The sequence below is a fragment of the Xyrauchen texanus genome, chromosome 38 (assembly GCF_025860055.1).
Source record: "Xyrauchen texanus isolate HMW12.3.18 chromosome 38, RBS_HiC_50CHRs, whole genome shotgun sequence".
Taxonomy (NCBI): domain Eukaryota; kingdom Metazoa; phylum Chordata; class Actinopteri; order Cypriniformes; family Catostomidae; genus Xyrauchen; species Xyrauchen texanus.
The window spans coordinates 25610954-25632299 of NC_068313.1; the positions used below are offsets into that span (position 1 = coordinate 25610954).

The 21346-nt window shown below is 38.8% G+C and overlaps 1 protein-coding gene across 6 annotated transcripts in view; it reads left to right on the forward strand.

Moving 5' to 3' along the window:
• Positions 1-14971, forward strand: part of LOC127632091 (rap1 GTPase-activating protein 2-like) — a 109295-nt gene extending 94324 nt beyond the window's left edge. For all 6 annotated transcript variants that reach the window (XM_052110572.1, XM_052110569.1, XM_052110571.1 and 3 more), the window contains 18 exons: positions 313-416; positions 941-1019; positions 1219-1272; positions 1570-1653; positions 2941-3041; positions 3264-3393; positions 6208-6363; positions 6449-6520; positions 6607-6693; positions 7603-7743; positions 9180-9326; positions 9476-9591; positions 10882-10977; positions 11415-11538; positions 12983-13082; positions 13201-13268; positions 13509-13546; positions 13661-14971. In XM_052110572.1, coding sequence (XP_051966532.1) covers positions 313-416; positions 941-1019; positions 1219-1272; positions 1570-1653; positions 2941-3041; positions 3264-3393; positions 6208-6363; positions 6449-6520; positions 6607-6693; positions 7603-7743; positions 9180-9326; positions 9476-9591; positions 10882-10977; positions 11415-11538; positions 12983-13082; positions 13201-13268; positions 13509-13517 — 1668 coding nt within the window. In that variant the 3' untranslated portion in view covers positions 13518-13546; positions 13661-14971. The remainder of the gene's footprint in view (positions 1-312; positions 417-940; positions 1020-1218; positions 1273-1569; positions 1654-2940; positions 3042-3263; positions 3394-6207; positions 6364-6448; positions 6521-6606; positions 6694-7602; positions 7744-9179; positions 9327-9475; positions 9592-10881; positions 10978-11414; positions 11539-12982; positions 13083-13200; positions 13269-13508; positions 13547-13660) is intronic.
• Positions 14972-21346: the final 6375 nt, after the last annotated feature.

The window sequence follows — 21346 nt, forward strand, 5'->3', positions numbered from 1 at the left end:
CTGTCTGAAGTAATTATTCACACGGCTGCATCTTATTCACACACAGTTCTTCATAACACTCGATATGAGCCATGATGGCGACTTTGAACAAACATTTTATGCTGCACTTTTTGGAAACAGTGTGTTCTGTCACGGACAGCCTGACTGGAATGAGAGAGCGTCACCTCCACCTCCACACTTTAGTGATATGAATGCAAAATCACTCTATTGGAAAATGAACCTCCTTATCTGAAAGTTTTGGAGAAACTGACCTGTGAATTGATGCTTGTGTAAACACCCACTCTTCTCTCTCTCTCCATGTCTCTCTTTCAGGAGCACATGAACTATTACTGCACTGCCAGTAGTATGGGCCACCTCATCATGTCTTTGAAGTACGAGGACGGAGATGGACAGGAGTCACTCCGTATTATGCTCAGGTGCCACGTACCCTAAAATCTCCAACACACCCACATCTACTGATGAACAAACACTTGTGTAACAGGAGCCAGCTGGTACGTGCTGTGCCGTGTGTAAAAACCTCACTCCACTGGCCTCATGAGGTGCACTAGCGACTGACATTAGCATGCCCGCCTCCCATGCCGGCAGCGCCGGTTCGAATCACGTTTGGAGCGTGTCGAGTTGGACTGGTTACAGTGGTGCCATGACCCGGATGGGAGTGAGGTTTAGGGGGTGAGTGTAACAGGAGCCAGCTGGTACATGCTATGCAGTGTGTACAAACCTCACTCCCCTAGCCCCAAGAGGTGCACTAGCGACTGACGCTGGAGGCTGTAGCCTTTAGCCTCCTCGTTAGCGTGCCTGCCTCCCATGCTGGCAACACCGGTTCGAATCCTACTCAGAGTGGGTTGAGCAGGACCGGTTACACTTGCACTGACCTATAAATAAATACTGTATCTTGAAACACTGATGAAGGCCTTTGTGCTCATATTGTTTTGTTTTCTAGGTCAAAAACAAAGACCCTTCATGAACGGATTCCACTTGAAGGCCTCCTCCAGTTACCAAGCATACCACAGATAGCCAAGGTAGCACACATGACACATTCACATTCAGTTTGTTCAATCTGGAAATTGACAGATTGAAAATATATTATTCCAAGAACACTCATACCCTAACAAAAGTCTCACAAATAAACAACAATAACAAGAGGACCTCTTTTGAACCTCAGTCAATCCACTCAAAAGTTACAAGATGTTCACATCAGATGTGTGATTTGTCTTTCAGCTGCTTTGCGATGACGTCACAGGTCTGAAGTTCAACCCTGCTCTTTACCCTAAGGTGAGTCTCTTGCTCTCTATTTCTAATGCCATCTGTGACTTACCTACTTCAGGCATCAGTGTGAAATAAGACTGTGCTTTGCTCTGTTTCACCCTAGCGTCATCTGCATTAATATGTCCCTGTGCTCCAGGGAAGTCAAAAATCCATCTGCTTTACTCATGTCTGGCATGCCTGAATGACAGAGTTTGTATGAGAGAAGCCTTGACCATCCCAAGGCTTACATGGTCTCTCAGGCATGGCTGAACACAGAAACGCCCTGCAGGCGGTTTGCTCACTGTCTGTTTTCTCTCCTCTAAGGCCTCGCAACTGATCGTATGTTTTGATGAGCACGAGGTGAACAACACTTTCAAGTTTGGCGTGATCTATCAGAAGTTTGGTCAGGTAGGGGTTAAAAACATTGTTCACATTTTGTCAACAGCAGGGAACCAATCTGCTGAAAAAAAAAAACTTTTGCTGGTCTTAGCTGGTTTAAAGGGTCACAAAACCACTCTAGTTGAGCACAAATTTTTCACACTAAAATTGTCCCAGTAAGTGGAAATTGTAGGAAGTAGCAGTGTAATGTATAAAATCTTAAAAAAGATTTTGGTTTTCATTATTGTCTTCTCGTAATATCTGATTTATTATCAGGTGCATGACAAGAAGCCACGATTGGCACTGTCTAAAGCAAACAGCCTTCCCAAATACACTTGGAATACACAGTTGCTTCATGTTTGGAGCTTGAAATCGGCCAACAAACATGCTCGCTGCAGTGCGTTTATGGACTGTGGTCAATTCTGACATTTGATTTCAATCTTATCATGTCCATGATCCGACACACGGAGAATAAGCGACTGAATCAGTACTTTCTCTAAGACCCCTCCCTCATAAACAGCATGTTTGAAGCACGCATATCAGAACTGAAGCCAATAGGCTCAATAAAATGGAAAAAATAACCACTTTCCCCATTGTTTTCAGTGATGTGCAACCTGTACATAACTGTTAACATTAATAATAATCATAAAAAAATTGTTTTGGGGTTTCATGACCCTTTAAGATGGTCTTCCAGCTTTGCCAAGCTCTACAAGCAGCAAACAGACAAAAACAATTCCCACTGAGCATTTTTGTCTTATTTTCTGTCAAAAATATCTAAATATATGAATATAAATATATTTATCTAAATAAAAACAATAATATTTGAGAATTAGAATGACATACTGTAAGATACTAAGCCTTTTTTCAGAGAAATCTAAAACATTTTAGTAGGGTTTTTGCTTTAAACAAGATTAAATCATTTGCCAATGGGGTAAGAAAAATAAACTTGTTTTCCCTTTGAATCAGGTTTTCTACTTGCGCATTGGCCTTTTTCTTTTTTTTTTTATGATTATAACCGTTACAAAATTTCTCTAGAAATAAGACAAAATATCTTATTTGTCATTTTGCTTCTCAAGTAACTTTATCTTGTTTTAAAACTGTTTAGATATTTTTACTGAACAACAAAATGAATATACTTGATAATATATATTTTTTTGTTGTTGTTGTAATGCCTTGGCGTGGAGACTGCAAAAACAGTTAAGGCTGGTTTAAGATGTTTGTTTTTTCCAGCAGGGTATAGCTTGTTAGCATCTGACACTTAGGTTTCCTCTGAAGTTTTCTCTTTCTCTATTTTTCCTATACTCTTGTCTACATCAGACATCAGAAGAAGTGCTATTCGGGAACAACGAGGAGACTCCAGCATTCGCTGAATTCCTCAGTGTTTTAGGAGATAATATTGAACTGCAGGATTTTAAAGGGTGAGAGGCAGATATTAAACTCTCCGAACTGCTACCAGGGGGCACCTGTGAACATTTAAGGCCCTGTTATAATATTAAACAATATTTGAAGAATATTAATAATTTATTTAATTTACCCTTTCTGCATTTTTTGTATGGAACGCTGTAAACAGTAATCAGATTTATTCAAGCAGTGTTTCACAGAACTAATTTTCCTGGTCTCTGTGATATTGTTTTCCACAGATTCAGAGGCGGTCTGGATGTATCTCATGGGCAGACTGGATCTGAGTCTGTCTATACTATGTTCCGTCAGAAAGAAATTATGTTCCACGTTTCCACAAAACTCCCCTTTACAGAAGGAGACATTCAGCAGGTGGGCAAATCCAGAATTTGCTGTTCTACGAAGATGTTTATATTGCTCATTTTATTATTAAGGATCCTTAGTGGAGACCCAGTTTTGCTTCTTTGAAGTATTAACTTTGTCTCAGATGTTTTTCCTGAAGTTCCTTTAAGGGGTCATGACATGAGGAATACATTTTTCCTTGATCCTTTGACAAATAAGACAAACTTCCTCCTCACTGTGTAAAGAGCATTTGTTGAACCCAAACTGCCAAAATGTCTTGTGATATCACAATGTGGTAGACATTTGCATCTGACCGCCTCCACAATAACACATCAACTCCTAATTTACTTTATCAGTTCAGTAGCCCCACCCAGTAGCAATGAGCAGTGAGTTGGCAACGAAAGAGCAGGTCAGACAAGAGCAGAGAACCAATCATAACAGCGGGCGTTTACTCTCAAGACTTAAAGGAGAAGCAGCACCAAAACCGAACATTTCTGACAGAAATGAGGGTGGAAATGATCATGATTTACAACCCCAATTCCGAAAAAGTTGGGACAGTATGAAAAATGCTAATAAAAACAAAAAGGAGTGATTTGTAAATTATATTCAGCCTTTGCTATATTTAAAGCACTGCAACTTAACATTATATGATGTTTTACCTTGTGAATTTCATTGTTTTTTGAAAATGTACAGTCATTTCAAATCAGATGATTGCAACACACTCCAAAAAAGTTGAGACAGGGGCCATTTAAGACTACTAACAATTTGAAAAGTTGGAATAACAAGGCAATGGGAAACAGGAGATGTTAAACAGGTGAGACAGTCGTGTCATAGTATACAGTGAGCCTCCAAAAGCAGCCTAGTCCTTCAAGAGCAATGATCATTCGAGATTTGTCAATTTGCCAACAGATGCTTCAGCAAATAATCCAGCACTTTGAGAACAATGTTCCCCAAAGACAAATTGGAAGGGTTTGGGGCATTTCACCTTCTGCAGTGCACAATATAGTTAAAAGATTCACAGAATATGGTCAAATCTCTGTGCATTGAGGGCAAGGCGAAAACCACTTCTGAATGCACGTGACCTCTGAAGATGTCACTGTCTTAAAAAACATCATCCATCTGTAATGGATATCATGAACATGGAATTGGGATAACTTTAGTTAGTCAATGCCACTCACTGCTGCATCCACAGATGCAAGTTAAGACTTTACTATGCAAAGCAGAAGCCCTACATCAACACTGTCCAGAAGCGCTGCCGAATTCTCTGGGCTCGTTCTCATCTTAGATGTAAAGTAGAACAGTGTAACTGTGTTTTTTGGTCTGAAGAGTTTTTGAAAAACAAAGCCGTCATGTTATCCAGGCCAAAGAGGAAAAGGGCCATCCAAGCTGTTATTAGTGTCAGGTCCAAAATCCAGTGTCTGTATGGGCCAGGGGTGTGTCAGTGCCCATGGCATGGGTAACTCTTACATCTGTGAGAACACCATGAATGCAGACAGATATGTAAAATTCTACATTAACTGCCATCCAGCACCATCTTTTCCAGGGATTTCCCTGTATTTTCCAGCAGGACAGCTTCAAACCACTTACTGCCCAGATTACAAGTGCATGGCTGTGTAAACAGAGATTGTGGGTGCTAGACTGGTCTGCCTGCAGTCCTGACCTGTCTCCAGTTGAGAATCTGTGGTGCATTATGAAGCACCCCATACGACAACGAAGACCCTGCACTATTGTGCAGCTAAAGACCTACATAATGGATGATTGGGGGACAATTTAACTTTCTAAACTTAACAAACTTGTGTCTTCAGTGCCCAAATGCTTAATAAGTATTATTAGAAGAAATGGTGATGTTTCACAGTGGAGAACACTCGACTGTCCCAACTTTTTTGGAGTGTGTTGCAATAATTTATAAAATAAATATTTTAAAAATAACAATGAAATTCACAAGGTAAAACATCATATAATGTGTAGATGTAGTGCTTTCAATATAGCAAAGGGTGAATATAATTTACAAATCACTAATTTTTTATTTTATTAGCATTTTTCTTACAGTCCCATCTTTTACGGAATTGGAGTTGTACAAATATATGACTGTATTTGTGCAAAATTAAAGGCATGTCATGACCCCTTTAAGAGAGATAAAACAGAAACTAATGAGGCAACTGTTGACATAGAGTACAAATAATGTGGATCTTTTAGATCAGATAAATTAACCCTGTAAGAATTTGTTGAGAAATGCTTAATTTCATATTGAAATCTCTGACTCTTGATGGCAGACTGAAGTATCTTGGCAAATCTGAGCAGAATTCTGAAACTATATGAGATGAGACATGTGAGATTATTAGGGACTGTTTCTTAGTATATCAGTTTGAGAAGCAAAAGACTTAAGTTAAAGTCTCCATTTGCTCTCTGTTTAATCTCATTGCTGTCTAAGAAAGACAATTGAGATATTAAAGGGGATAATTCACTGTCATTATTTACTCACCCTCATGTTGTTCCAAAGCTGAATTTGTGGGTGAAATTTGCCTTTGAAGAGATATCATTTGTCATTTTTCTTCCCAACAGGTTGACATTACACTGTATTTATGTTCATTCTTGATACTAACTGCACTTTTAAATATGATAATATATGCTCAATAGGAGTAATTATGTTACTTATTGTTTTGCAAACGTGCTGTCTAATGAGGACTAGTGATGCATGACTTTGATGATAATATATTTTATGTTGATTATTATTATTATTTTTATTATTAATATTATTCTGTATGTTGATCTGGGTTGCAGAGATGTTGGTGAAAACCATTATGCAAAATCTAATGAATAGTTCTCTTTGTATCAATCTCTCAGCTCCAAAGAAAAAGACATATTGGCAATGACATCGTGGCTGCCGTCTTCCAGGAGGAGCCCACGCCATTTGTACCTGACATGATCGCATCCAACTTCCTTCATGCCTACATCTTAGTGCAGGCTGAAAACCCCTGCACTGACCATACCACATACAAAGTTAGTCGAATATGTACCTGAATTACTCCAGAGACCCACCAATCACTTAAACAACACTTACTGGGATATTGATTTGTGTTCACAGGTGTCTGTCACAGCTCGAGAGGATGTGCCTCCATTCGGCCCCACTCTGCCGAACCCTCCAGTCTTTAAGAAAGTAATAAAACAGCTTAAGGGCATTGATGTATCTGACTTTCTATTAAATGTTGCTGGAGATGTTTATCAAAAGATGTCCTTTCGCAGGGACCTGAGTTCCGGGAATTTCTGCTGGCAAAATTGATTAACGCAGAAAATGCTTGTTACAAATCAGACAAGTTCGCCAAGCTGGAGGTGAGCTAACCATGAAAGGGAGAAAGAAAGTCCATATGTAACAGATCTTACATATCGCTGACATGTTAGAATGTATAATCAATGAAATGTGTGAAGGATTCACAATACAAGAACTGGATTTTAAAGATATTAAAGATATTAAAGGCAGTTCACACAAAAATATAAATGCTGACAGTATTTACTCACCCTCATTTGTTCAAAACCTGCAGGCTGTTATTTTTTCCATGGTACACAAAAGGAGAATTCAGAGGAATCTTCATGCTGCTCTTTTACATACAGTAACATAAAAAATGGCTCTAAAAATGGCTCTAAACACCATAAAAGCACCATACATCTTCCATATTGCCTGTGCGCTATACATTTTGAACATCCTACAAGCATCATGCAATAAGTTTGTGTGAAGAACCAACAAAATTTAAGTTGTTATTAACTGATAATCTCCCCCTCCATTGAGGACCATTGAGTCCATTGAGAAAAGAACCATCTCAAAAGAACGATTTGCTCTTGAATCAGACTATTTCGGTTCATTAGTTCAATTCACTGAGTCAGTCATTGGTTCACAGCAGTTCTCAAGATAATAATAGATCACAAGGGAAGTTTATCGGCAAATAACAACACACATTTCAGACTGTTTCTCTCACAAAGACATTGAATGGCTTCAGAAGACTTGGAATATAGCACACAAGTTGAATTGACTACTTTTATGATACTTCATTTAAACTTTTTGTCATCTTTGATGCTTGAAAGACATGGTCACTGTTAAAAGCTGGACTCCTTTTGTGTAAAAAATAACAGCATATGAATTTGAAATGACATGAGAGTGAGTAAATAATGGCAGAATTTTTTATTTTTGGTTGAACTATTCCTTTAATTACTTGATCAGCATCAGTGTTTCTGTGTCTTTGACAGGAGAGGACACGCGCGGCACTGTTAGATAACCTTCATGATGAGCTCCACAGACAGACACAGGCCACAATAGGACTTGGCTCAGCTACAGATGAAGAAAAACTAGAAAACGGAGGTCATGGAGGGCTTCTGGAATCATTTAAGGTGAGACTGAACAGATCTTACGTTTAACCATTTGAACACATTCTTAATTCCCTCGAATGATGTTGATAACTTCTTTGTAGGATCATGTACTTCTACTGACAAAGCTGCTGAAACATTGTTTGCAGACCTATCTGTCTTCTGAATGTCAATTTATCTGTCTAGATTCCAATAATTTCCCCTCAGTGTCTGTAATTTCATCCAGATTCATCAATAAAGCCTATATCTCTTCCATTGTGTGTTACCTAAACCCACAGATTCAATATATTTGTCTTCATTAGTGAAAAACAAAGAGCACATTACAGTATGTTGCTATAAGCTACAAATTTCATAATTCTTTTATTCCATTTTGCTTCTTGCACATCAGTGATGCTTCATCTTTGTTAAAGGCTCTAGTCTTTCTCCAGCACCTCTTTAAGATATTTAAATGCATGAAAGGAAGCTGCTCTTGACCAAACTCTGATTAGAAAGCCTACTTTGAGCCACAGCGACTGCGTGTTTGTGTGTGACCCTGTGTTTGTGACTATATGCATGATTTTACCGTGTGTGTTGCTGTTTCCAGGCAGGGTGGAAGTGTGTGTGGGGCAGTTTGCAGACACGCACATATCCTGCAGTGCTGACCTGCGTAGCAGCCGTGACTGTGTATCATTACCAAGCCGAGCTGTGGCGGATGATCAATACACAATATTAAACATTACATTAAACCAACAAGACTCCTAAGATTTGATGTCAATTGTTTGTTCTTTTGTGTTAACAGTTTTTTGTTAGATATTTAGTTAACACTTCACATTAAGGTTACATTCGTTAACTTTAGTTAATGCATTTAGTATCATGAACAATTACCAATATATTATTACAGCATTTATTAATCTTGGTTAATGTTAGTTAATAAAACAGTGTTCAGTGTTAGTTCATATTAATACAACTTTTGATTTTAAAAATGTATTAGCAAATTTTTTCATTAACACATTTTAATAAATGCTATAAAATTATTGTTTATTGTTAGTTCATTTTAACTAATGTTAACAAATGGAACCTCATTTTAAAGTGTTACTTATATATAAAATGACTTGTAAAGTTTTTTTAAGTTGCAATATTGTAAATTAACAAACATAACAGAGAGATAAGTATTTAAATAAAAAAATAAAAATGTAAAATAAAGCACTTTGAAAATGAGAATAGATGGTGTTGAAGTTTCTGCCCTGCTATGACCCTTTATATAGTATAAAGATGGTGTGTTGCTCCATCTGCTGGTAATTATTGGTAATATACATATAAACTATAAAAATATGCTTTCATGCATTGAACCTGTGATATCATTTCACAGGTTTTCTCTCCATTTGCTTTTATGTATGTATTGTACTCTTGCTCAATATGGGCTCTACTTTTAGATGCACCCTCTATCCTTCTCTTACCTTCTTCCTTCCTCTCTCTGTCAGAGGGCCATGCGTGTGAGGAGTCACTCTATGGAAACGATGGTGTCTCATAAACACAAGAGTCCAGGAGCCACAGCAGGGGTCCCATCTAGCTTCAGTGGTGGAGGACTTCAGCAGAACAGTATGGAGTGTACCAAGAGCACCTTCACTGTAAGACTGAGAGAGATAGAATGCTAATTTTAATGCTAATGAAATTATTTTATTATCAAAGTGAATAAACAAGCAGATAAGTAAGTCATTATTGCACAAGTGCAGTAGTGCATCAACTGATCTTTAATTTCTGTATTTGTGTGTGTCAGCCTCCAGTGCTGTCTGCAAAGTCTCCTTTAAAGAGTCCAGTAAAGAGGAGGTCTGGTCTGTTCCCCAGACTGCACTCCAGCACAGAGAGTCCAACTGAGAAACACCCAAGTCGCAGGTACATAATGTGTATACAGTATTTCCTGTGTGTGCGTGTGTGTGTGTGCGTATGCGCGCGTGTACTGTATATACTATACAGTACATTTGTATGTACATACAGACAGTATTTATATATGTACTACATATTGTTCATGTTTGTGTAGTTATACTGTGTGTGTGTACATATATATGTATATATATATATATATATATATATATATATATATATATATATATATATTATATTGTGTAGGTTCCCATCGTGCCACCAAAACAGCACCAAACTGCATCTCAGATTAGCATTCGAAGATGCTATTCTTCTCACCACAGTTGTACAGAGTGGTTACCTAAGTTACCGTATATTTTGTCAGTTCGAAACAGTCTGGCATATTCTGTTCCTCTCTCATCAACAACGCATTTCCATCCACATAACTGCCACTCATTGGATGTTTTTGACACCATTCTGAGTAAATTCTAGAGACTGTTGTGCGTGAAAATCCCAGGAGATCAGCAGTTACAGACATACTCAAACCAGCCCATCTGGCACCAACAATCATCCATGCGATTATCTAATCAGCCAATCATGTGGGAGCAGTGCAGTGCATAAAATCATGCAGATACGGGTCAGGAGCTTCAGTTAATTTTCACATCAACCATCAGAATGGGGAGAAAAATGTGATCTCAGTGATTTGGACCATGGCATGATTGTTGGTGCCAGATGGGCTGGTTTGTGTATTTCTGTAACTACTGATCATCTGGGATTTTCACGCACAACAGTCTCTAGAATTTACTTCGAATGGTGCCAAAACAAAAAACATCCAGTGTGCTGCAGTTTTATGGATGGAAATGCCTTGTTGATGAGAGAGGAACAGAATATGGCCAGACTGTTTAGAACTGACAAAATCTATCTCAGATAACCACTATGTACAATTGTGGTGAGACGTATATCATCTCAGAATATAATTCAAGGTTGGAGCAGTTTTGGTGGCACAAGGGGGACGTACACAATATTAGGCAGGTGGTTTTAATGTTGTGGCTGATCGGTATATATATATATATATATATATATATATATATATATATATATATATATATACATTATATATGTGAAAAAATAGATTGAGTCTCCAAAACGCAAACTGAATTCAATCTCCGGTTTGCAATCTTGAGTTCTGTTGAATGGATGGAATGATTTACCAATCAGAATCGTGTATTCCGGAAAGCCGTGCAATAAATACATAATATATTTACTGTCTGAATATCAGCTTTTCAGAAAAGCTGTACATAACTGTCCTCTGTGTTTTTGCAGTGACCAAAAATCTGAAGTTTTCCCTCACTCACAGGATGTGAGGTCAGAGACATCATCCAATCCAAGTTCACCAGAGATCTGCCCAAACAGAGAAAGGTAGGATTTTGTTCAGTTTCTCAGTTCCAGTTCCTCAGGAGCAGATAATGGGACAAAACCATCAGAACTGAAATATGGGGTTCTGCTTTAAAACAGAAAGAGGACCATGTCAGATTTGTATGTTCTGGGCTTTTGCCATCACAATATCTTTCGCAATGAATGTGATAGGGTCTCCAAGTCGTCATCATAGTCCATCCAAAGGGAAACTTCTGTCATTAACTCACCCTCATATAGTTTCAAACTTATATGACATTCTTCCGTGAAACACAATATGATATGTTAAGGAGACTTTTAGTCCCATTCAACATTCCACAAAAGGAAGAAAGTCATACAGATTTGGAATAACATGAAGGTATTTTATTAAAGAGAACTATCCCTTTAAGATGAACAAATAAATAAAATCTCTGTTTCGTAATCTCTCCTGTTCTTTCCTGCAGGCCATTTGTGAAGCTGAAAGAGTGCAGCGGCAGAGCCAATATATCAATCTCCCGATCATCCTCCAGCACCAGCAGCTTCAGCAGCACAGCGGGGGATGGAGATGGCCTGGAGGAGCTGGACACGGTGAGACACACAGAGATGCACATCAACAAAAGGCTTTTGTTTGACATTTCAGAAGATTGAAGAGATGCTTGTTTCTCTAAATATTAGGCCCAGACCAGCTGAGCTCACTCAACTATGATTTTGCCACATTCAAAGACTTCTTGTATGCTAATTTGCAGATCATTGATCTATTCATAGTCAATATGTCTAATTACTGGGCTAAAGTTCTAGGACAATCTATAGTAATAGGTTTAGTAGTAACAGAGCCACTGCATTACACTTTAATGTGTTCTCATATAGCCAAACCTTTGACTAAACCGAATAAAAGGTCTGGTAAACATTACAGCTTAGTTTTGCTAAGACTGCCTACTTAGACTGGCATGTAAAGAGACCAACCACATTTATTTATTTATTTATACATAAAAAAAAATAATTAAACAAAAAACAGTCATTTCCACCACATATTAAATTCTGTATTGTGTTTAATAGAATTAAATGGTAAAAAGTACGGTGATAGGGAATTACATTTAAAAAGAAACATTTAATTAAATGGCTTATTTTATAGCTAACATTTTATTAATCCTAAATTAATCAATAATATTTTCATAACTTTTGCATTATTTTTCACAATTACATCTTGATTGGAAATTATATCCATTTAAATATTCTGCTCATGGTTGATATTTAACATTGATTTTTATTTTATTTAATTTTTTTCACACATCACTTTTCTCATATTTCATCTCAGAAATGAGATGCTCTTCACTGACACTTTTCAATTTAATTTTAATGTGATCTTCATTTAAAAAAAGAAAAAATTTGAAATCTAACAAAATCAATCCCTGGGATGTGAAATTGCCTGAAGTTAAAGAGTCACCCAGACACAACTCAAAACACAAATTGGAATATACAGTTCTGTTGTTGCATGTGGATGACGACATGTAGTTAACTTGCTAGATTTGATGCCACTAACCGGGCAAACCCAGTAATTAGTTCTTCCTCAAAAGCGCTTGTCATATCAACCTGGTCCCATGTACACATGCCTTTGTTTAAAGCCACCCAATCAGATTAGAGCTTTCCAGATAGAGAAAATGCTTTCCTTTTTGTAAGCAACATGCATCAGATGGTCAGTGGACGATTGTGGGTGGTCTTGGCCATTCCTTGTTTCGGATGGATTCGGATGGATTCAATGCAACTCCTCCATACACCAACTGCATAAATAAAGACATGTAAAGAAAATTATCACATTTACCAATTAAACTAACCAGATACTTTAGAATCCAGTGACAGATTAGAGATTAGAGCTTTCCAGATAGAGAAAATACTTTGTTTTTTTGGAAGCAATATACATTAGATGGTCGGTAAACGGACTGTGGGTGGTCTTGGCCATGCCATCTAAATTTAATCAGACTCCCATTTGGATGAAGAGGAATGACATAGTGTTGTTGTGTGTTGTGTTCTCTAGAGCAGTCACCCATCCATGGCCTCATCTGTGTACAGTCCATCTCTCAGTGTGGAAAGCCAGAACTCTGGAATGCCACTGATCATGTGCCGCAGTCCCACAGGTGACAAAAGCACACACAAACATGAGTATACTGACATACACAAACATGAGTATAATGACATACACAAAATGCTTTCAATTTGGTGCTTTAGAATAAACAAGAACACTGTTTTTCTCAGATGGAAAGAGCAAAACTTCACCAAGGTCAAACTTGAAATTCCGCTTTGATAAACTGAGCCACTCCACAGTAAGTACTGTGTCCTGGGATGAAAAGTGTTACTACTGTAACTTAACACTTGCGTTAGTAACAGCACGTTATACATTTTGATAATGTATAACATGAGTTTTATAGTAGGTCTGAATGTTGACGCTTGAAAAAAGATTTCTTGTTGATTTGCAGATAACAGAAATTGTATAACTGTTGGTTTGATAGTGATGCTGTAAACTGAATAATGAGATATTAAGAATATTTTTTCCTCCGTTTCAGGGTAACTAAGGTCATACAAAAGACTGAAAGGACAAAAGGTACCCTGCACATTATATGCAAACTGCTTTATATTTATCTTAGTTTTATGTGTACCTAAACTGTGCATCTTTCATTTTTTTAATTATCAACTTTTTTGCTCTTTTTCTATGCAGCAACTTTCAACAGATTTTTATAGATTCAACTACAAAAGGGACCCTTTTCTTTTGACAATGCAACAGTTATTAATGTTACAAGCATAATACACAACTGAACACTATACAAACTGATCACAGAACCACTGTCCTACAAACCCACACACAATGTCAAGGGTTTAGGTGACAGAACACAAGTCTTAATAGAAATAGCAACACATGTCTCTGTTTCAGCTATCTAAATGTAGTAGTGCTCATACAAGTGTTCAAATCTATCCTTGCAGCCATTGCTTTCTTGACGGATGATAAATATTAACACAGCCTCTTGAAATACTTGAACAGCACACAGTCATTACATGTTACAAGAGATAAGGAGTGCAAAACTGCATTTTAAGCACCCCAAATTGTACAGCCACAATTCAGTCTTTTGGGGGTCATTTGAGTAACACATTGCCCTTCAGTGTAAGCCTTACTATGCTCTTCTGACACAGAAATGGATTGGTTTGTGATTTTATTTGTGAGTGATGTGAGAAGAGGTAATATTTACTTTACCAAAGAGGAAGATTACCAGGGTGGTATAAAGAGAAATTATTTAACAAGAAAAATACACACTTTATTATATTTTTGAAGCAGAATAGATCTATTCAGAAGATTTCAGTGTACATTTCACTCTTCAAATTTAGACTTCACAGTATATTTGTGCAACACTGAGTTGGCAGCTATTGCTAACTTTATTGAACAAGTAGATTGCTGTAAAGGGTCAACAAATTTTTTTAAAACACACATTTATTTTCTCTTTCAAATATATAGACAGTCAATTTGATTTACTCTCGCTGGTTCAATTCTATTTCTCATTGAGTTCTCAAGTGGAGACAAAAAACACAGACACAATACAGATTCTCAATGTCAGAATTTTCAATTGTAGATGTGTCAAAAATATATTTCATAGATTCTCGTCTGGCAGAACGACACAGTCATGAACGTTTCATTTTAAAGGGATTTTGGAAATTCTATGTTATTTATTTGCATACGTTTGTCTCTTTCCATTCAGTCAGTAGTCACAGTGGTAATCACTGGTGTGGGCATTAGAGAAGAGATTGAGATTAATATTCATGTATAATAGTGAGAACTTTGTTTGATATAAAAGGTGTTGGCATATATGTTTGTACTGCTGCCATAATTTATTGCTTTTGAAATTTGTTGATGTTACGTTAAGTATAATTGCACTGTACGCAGAGTCAGATAAATTAAGATTATTTTAAAGATCATGCATATGTATATTTGGTTGGCATGTGCCATTATGAATTTATTATCAAATAAAATGTATTTTGTGTCAAATAACTGTCCTTTGTGTACAAGCTGCTTGAAAAAAGAGACTTGTCGATTTATATGGTATATGTTTTAATCTTTTATTTTAATTATGTTCAAATACACTCACACATTCTATATACACAATGCACAAATGCTATACATTATATGTAGCATAAAACCTAGAATTCACATTATAAATGAACACACACATTGATTTGTCTCATCTCAGCTCTCAGTTCTGCACTGTAAAATAACATTTTGTGAATCCAGAATCCAGAATCGGTCTGTCTTCGCCGGCCAAAGGTGGTCAGCGCAGACCACAACGATCTGCCCAGGTCTGTCGGTCCTGGGCGAGTCCCATCCAATTGTGTCCCAGATCTTGTCGTAGCGAGTCGCGCCATCGTGTTGCAGGGCACCCGCGTGGCCGCTTGATGTCGATCGGCAACCAGACGTTGACTTCGCGTGTCCATCTTTCACCGTCCGCCGCATCAGGTGCCCAGCCCTGCGCTTCTTGGCCTTGTTTGCCAGGTCCACCGCGTCGGCCACCCTGGTCATGGCCCGCAGCTGCTCGTTGCGGACGTGGTCGATCCTTTTAACCCCGACCATGCGGCGCTCGATTGCGCGTTCAGTCACGGCCAGCTTTTGTCGGTCGGCCGCCGTCGTTGCCCAGGTCTCGGCCCCGTAGAGCATGGCCGGCAGGACGGTGCTGTTGAATAGGGTGGCCCTGATGTCCGGGTCGATGGCTCTGTTGGTGGCCGTCTCGGCAATTGAGCCAAAGCTGACCCAGGCGGCTCGGCGTCGTCGTGCCAGTTCTCGACCAATCTTGTGGTCGGTAGTCAGCTCCTGGCCCAAGTAGATGTATCTATCGACTTGCTGGAGCTGGTGCTGGCCGACATGAAGGGTAGTGTCGGCCACCTGGTCGTTGCGCATCCACTTGGTTTTGGCCAGATTGATTTTGAGGCCGCACCGAGCGCCAGCCTGGTTGAGCTGGTCGAGCCGCTGCTGTACATCGACTGCCGAGCAGCCTATCAACACGATGTCGTCGGCAAAGCGCAGGTGATTGAGCCAGCGGCCGTTGATCTTGATGCCGACCTCGTCCCAGTTGAGCTGCCGGAAAATTTGCTCGAGGCAGGCGGTGAAAAGCTTGGCCGAGATGGTGTCGCCCTGCTTGAACCCGCGGCCGACCTCGATGTTAAGCGGCCGGTCGAACAGGGTGATGGTAGTGGCGCAGTTGCTGTTCAGCTCCTGCAGCAGGGCCACATACTCGTCCCCGATGCTTTGTTGTTGGAGGGCGAGCAGCACGGCGTTGATCTCGACCGAGTCGGCTCGTAGTCGACGAAAGCCAGGACCAGCGGCATCTTATACTCCCTGGCCCGCTCGAGCAGCTGGTTCAGTACCTGCACATGGTCCATGGTGCTAAAGCCAGATCTAAATCCGGCCTGCTCGACGGGCTGCTGTTCGTCCAGCTGCTTGGCCAACTGGTTGAGCAGCACCTTGGTGAAGATCTTATACAGGCCCTGATGCAGAGGCGGCGGCAGATGCACGCTGACGGACCCACACACGTCGAGTACGGCCTGCTGTGCAAGCAGATCCGGCAGCAGCTCAAGACCGACCTCGACCAGTACAGACAGAGGTGCCTGCTGGCGACAGCCGAGGACCGCAAGAGCCTGAAAAAGTGCAGGCGGGCGATGCAGCAGCAGCGCGGCCAGATATCAGCAGTGAAGATGGCCGACGGGCGGACGACCAGGACTCGGTCCGGCATTGAGGCCGAGTGCAGGCGCTTCTACAGTGACCTGTTCGCCAGCAAGGTCCCCGTCCCCCCACCTAACCTTCAGCTCGACCAGCTGCCGCCCATCCTGCCAGTGCTGGAAAGCGAGGTCCGACATGCAGTCGAGCAGGCACAGGCGGACCGGGCGCCCGGCCTGGACGGCGTTGAGATCGACCTGCTTAAGGCCGGCGGCTACTCACTTTGGACAGCCATGGCAGCCCGATTCAGCAGCTACATGGCACAATGCCAAATCCCCAAACAGTGGAAGACAGCCAAGACAGTACTGCTGTTCAAGAAGGGCGACCGCGAGCTGCTCAGCAACTACCGGCCGATCACACTGCTGTCGGCCGTGTATAAGAACATTTTGTGATGTAGTCTAAAAATGTGTTTCATATGCTAACAGCTAAATTAACCGGATTCATTAAATTCAAAAATGTTATTAAATCTGAATGAATTTACTTGGCAGAAGTTACAGCAACAAAAGTCATTTTTATGGGTTACATCAAGACATTAATCCTTGAGGTAAGAATTGCAGGTTACCACATTTTTCAGTTCATCTCTACACTTCAACTGTACTGGAACTGTGTTTGCAATGGTATTTCAAATACCCAGCAGCAACAAATATGATACTGGACTTTAACTGTAGGGATAGAAATGGAAGATGTTGTCTTTCTGGTCAGGACAAACGCAGTGAGGAGTAGATGGTTGGCTGCTGCACTAGTTTCGGTTGGACATTCTGCCACCTCATATCATTCAATGCAACTTCTGCATACACCAACTGCATAACTAAAGACATGTAAAGAAAATGATCACATTCACAAATTAAACAAACCAGATAATTTAGAAACCACAGGATACTGAGTTACTTCCTTTTTTGGTTTCACTCAAGCTGCAAAAAGAACAACAACAACAACAAATGATGAATTACAGTATGTGTGCACAGCATAAGATTATATATTACATGATATACAGTAAGCTATATTAGAGCATATGAATAATGATGAATTGGGACTAATAATGCACTAAGAACACAATATACAGTGTTCTAAGAATGTCCAGAACTGGACCACAGATGGAAGCAGTAAATACTATATAGAAACAACATATGGGAAAATGTATAAAGTGTACATGGGTTATTTAAAAATAAGGTTGTCTGAGGTGATACAAATTATAAATAAATGTAAAATCATATTTAAAACATGTTAAGTTAGGGGACAAGGACAGTCTGAAAGGGAGGACTTTTTACTGGCACGCCTGACCCTCGAATTCGAATCGCAGGAAGGGTCTGTGTCGAGATAGAATCACGATTTTTTTTTTTAAAACCTGTACCATTTAGTTTCTTCAGTTGAATATGAGAATACATTGTAAAATGTAGATGCTGCTAATGAGGCTGAAATTAAGGTATCATATCATAATTCCTGACATTTCCTTTTGAGTTCCTCCTACAGCAGAAAGTCAGTCGTTTGGGTTTGGAACATGATTTCTGGTTACAGATTACAGGTTGTCATGCATGTAACTACAAAAGATAATACATTTGAGTACATGTACAGTACTGTGCAAAATTCTCACAAAAACATTTGTCTTTAGATGGTTATTTTTATCTTCTGCTTTAGACTGTTAAAAAATATAGATTTTAGATTCCCAAACATTACTTTTGGAAATAGAATTGAATAGAACAGGGAGCCATGCAGCTGATGGCATGGGCCCCCACAGAGTCACCCACTGAACATTGAGTCAGTCTGGGATTACATGAAGAGACAGAAGCAACTGAGTCAATTCTGTGCTCTGAGACTGCATGTCCTAAAAAGCCCATCCTCCAGTCCAGCCAAGTACCCCACAGTGCTTCACCTAACAGCACATTCGGAGACTGCCCCCTTCTGGCACAAACATGAAACTACGACTCACCCTGACACAATTCACAGAATGAAATACAATAATATAAGCACATAATAATAAGATTATTCTTATTAACAATATTATTTACTTTTCATATCACTGTGTTCTTGTAGACCAGAAAAAATATTAAAGTATTATTCCAGGCAAAATTCAAGTTAAGGTCAATCAGTTACAGTAAGTTACAGTAAGTGGCTTACAGTGGAAGTGAATGGGGCCCATTTTTAGTGGGCAGAAATGTGAAGCTTAAAATTGTATAAACACTCTTACACTGTTGTGTTAAAACTTATGTAGTATTTGAGCTGTAAAGTTGTTTAAACCATTGCTTTTACAGTGTTACATCATCATGGCAACAAAGCTCTAAAATTGTATAGAACTTTACACAGAAAAGGTTAATAAGTGTTTTTATCACACTAAAATTATGTTTAAACTCATATCGCTTATGTCTTGCGGCTATACTTTTAAAAATGTTAGCATTTTGATGTTTACTTATTGGCCCCATTCAATTCCATCGTAAATGCCTCACTTTTTGCTGTTTAAGTAAAGGAGGGACAAGTCTACATTATTTTTAGTGGTACAATTGCTGCCATAATGCCACAAATGCTACCAAATGAACCCAGAATATTTATTTTATTCCTTTAGGCCTATCCTTTAAAGCTATGAGAGGTCCACATGACAATTTAAGTGCCTCTGAATGGCATAACTTTAATAACAGTATAGTTTTAAAATTGGCTTACCTTTTAAGATACACAAAAATGCAAGAAAGGTCAAGGAACACCAGCCAGCTATTTTCATACTTTATATTTGTTCCATACTCTCTGTTGGCTGTCCTCACAAAGTAACAGATTTGAATCCTGAAAGAGCTGTTTCTCTCCAGTGTACAACAAACAAAAGTGCTTTTAGTTCTTTTAAACACTGTAAATACTGTAAACTCCCCCTCTACTCATTACGAACATGCACTTGGCTTTTAGTTTAAAAATACATCTGGCAGCTTCTGCTGTATTGTACAGTTACCCCAAACACACACACACACACACACACACACACACACACACACACACACACACACACACACACACACACACACACACACACATATATATATATATTTCATATACTCCCACTTATTGTATATTGTGTATTCTATATTGTGTGTATTGTTTACATTGTATATAATTATTGTGTTGTGTGTACATTTGATATGTAAATTGTGTTGTGTAAGTATGTGTAAGTTATTGTAATTGGTATATGTCTCGTCACTGTCATGACTGCTATGTTGCTCGGAACTGCACACAAGAATTTCACCTACTGTTGCACTTGTGTACATGGTAGTGTGACAATAAAGTGATTTGATTTGACATGTAGTGTTTCCATGTTTTATGGGGATTTTCCATAGACATAATGGTTTTTATACTGTTCAAACTTTATATTCTATCCCCTAAATCTAACCCTCACAGAAAACTTTCTGCATTTTTACATTTTCAAAAAACATAATTTAGTATGATTTATAAGCTGTTTTCCTCATGGGGACCGACAAAATGTCCCCACAAGGTCAAAAATTTCGGGTTTTACTATCCTTATGGGGACATTTGGTCCCCACAAAGTGATAAATACACGCTCACACACACACACACACACACACACACACACACACACACACACACACACACACACACACACACACCCCTCCCAGTAAACAAGCAATTTATTTTTTTATATTTTTTTATGTTGCAGTTTATGCTCTTTAGGCTAGTTTATTTTCAGCAGGGAAATTAAATAGCAAAATTGTTGCTGATTTATCATTTAACAGGGGTACCACCCCTTTTGAGCACAGACTTAACGTGATTTTTCTAGTTGTTAACAATTACTGGATTAAGATTTTAAAAATCTTCCCAATGAAATATGTAAGAGTTTGTTATATATATATATATATATATATATATATATATATATATATATATATATATATATATATATATATATATATATACAATTTCACAGTACTTTTTAAATGTTCCATGACTTTTTGAAAAATAAAAAATAAACATTACTGTAATGTACATAATGTAACAATATACAATATATAACAATTTTAATATGGACTTAATTATTGGACAACAATTTTAATTTATATAATTTTAAACATTTGTTTATAGGTTAAAAAAAAAATACTTTAACACGAACAGCAGTGACATGTCTTATTAAATGGCTGTAGGCCATTAACGGAGGCTATATACTTCAGTGGAAAAACAGGCTATGGCAGTTGCGATGGCTGATTTTCAGTTCACTTTTTGAAAGTAGTCTGTGCATGCAGTGTATTACAGTGCCAAATGTGTGCGTCTACCAGTGAAATGTTTAAGCAAACGAAATCATGGTTGACTCAACGTAGCCACATGGTGGTGCTCAAAGTAAAATGGTGTCAGTACATTGCCAGTGCAGTCGACTGGGAAATGTAAACTTGCGTTCCATTCAGGGGTGATTATCCCTATTCCCTATTCACTTCGAAGACTCTGCCCTCCACTGTGAGAGAGCTTCGGGAGGCTGAAAAGATGTGGGGTGAAAAAATAACCCGCTCGGGATTTTTACAGGAGATTCTGATTCTGTTCTATTTTCGAAGGCATCATTTACACCGTTTGGAACGCAGACAGTCGAGACAGAGGGCATGTACGGGCAAATTACACAGCCGCTGGAGATATAAGCCAAACTCCTAAAACAACAAACAAAAAAACCTGCTG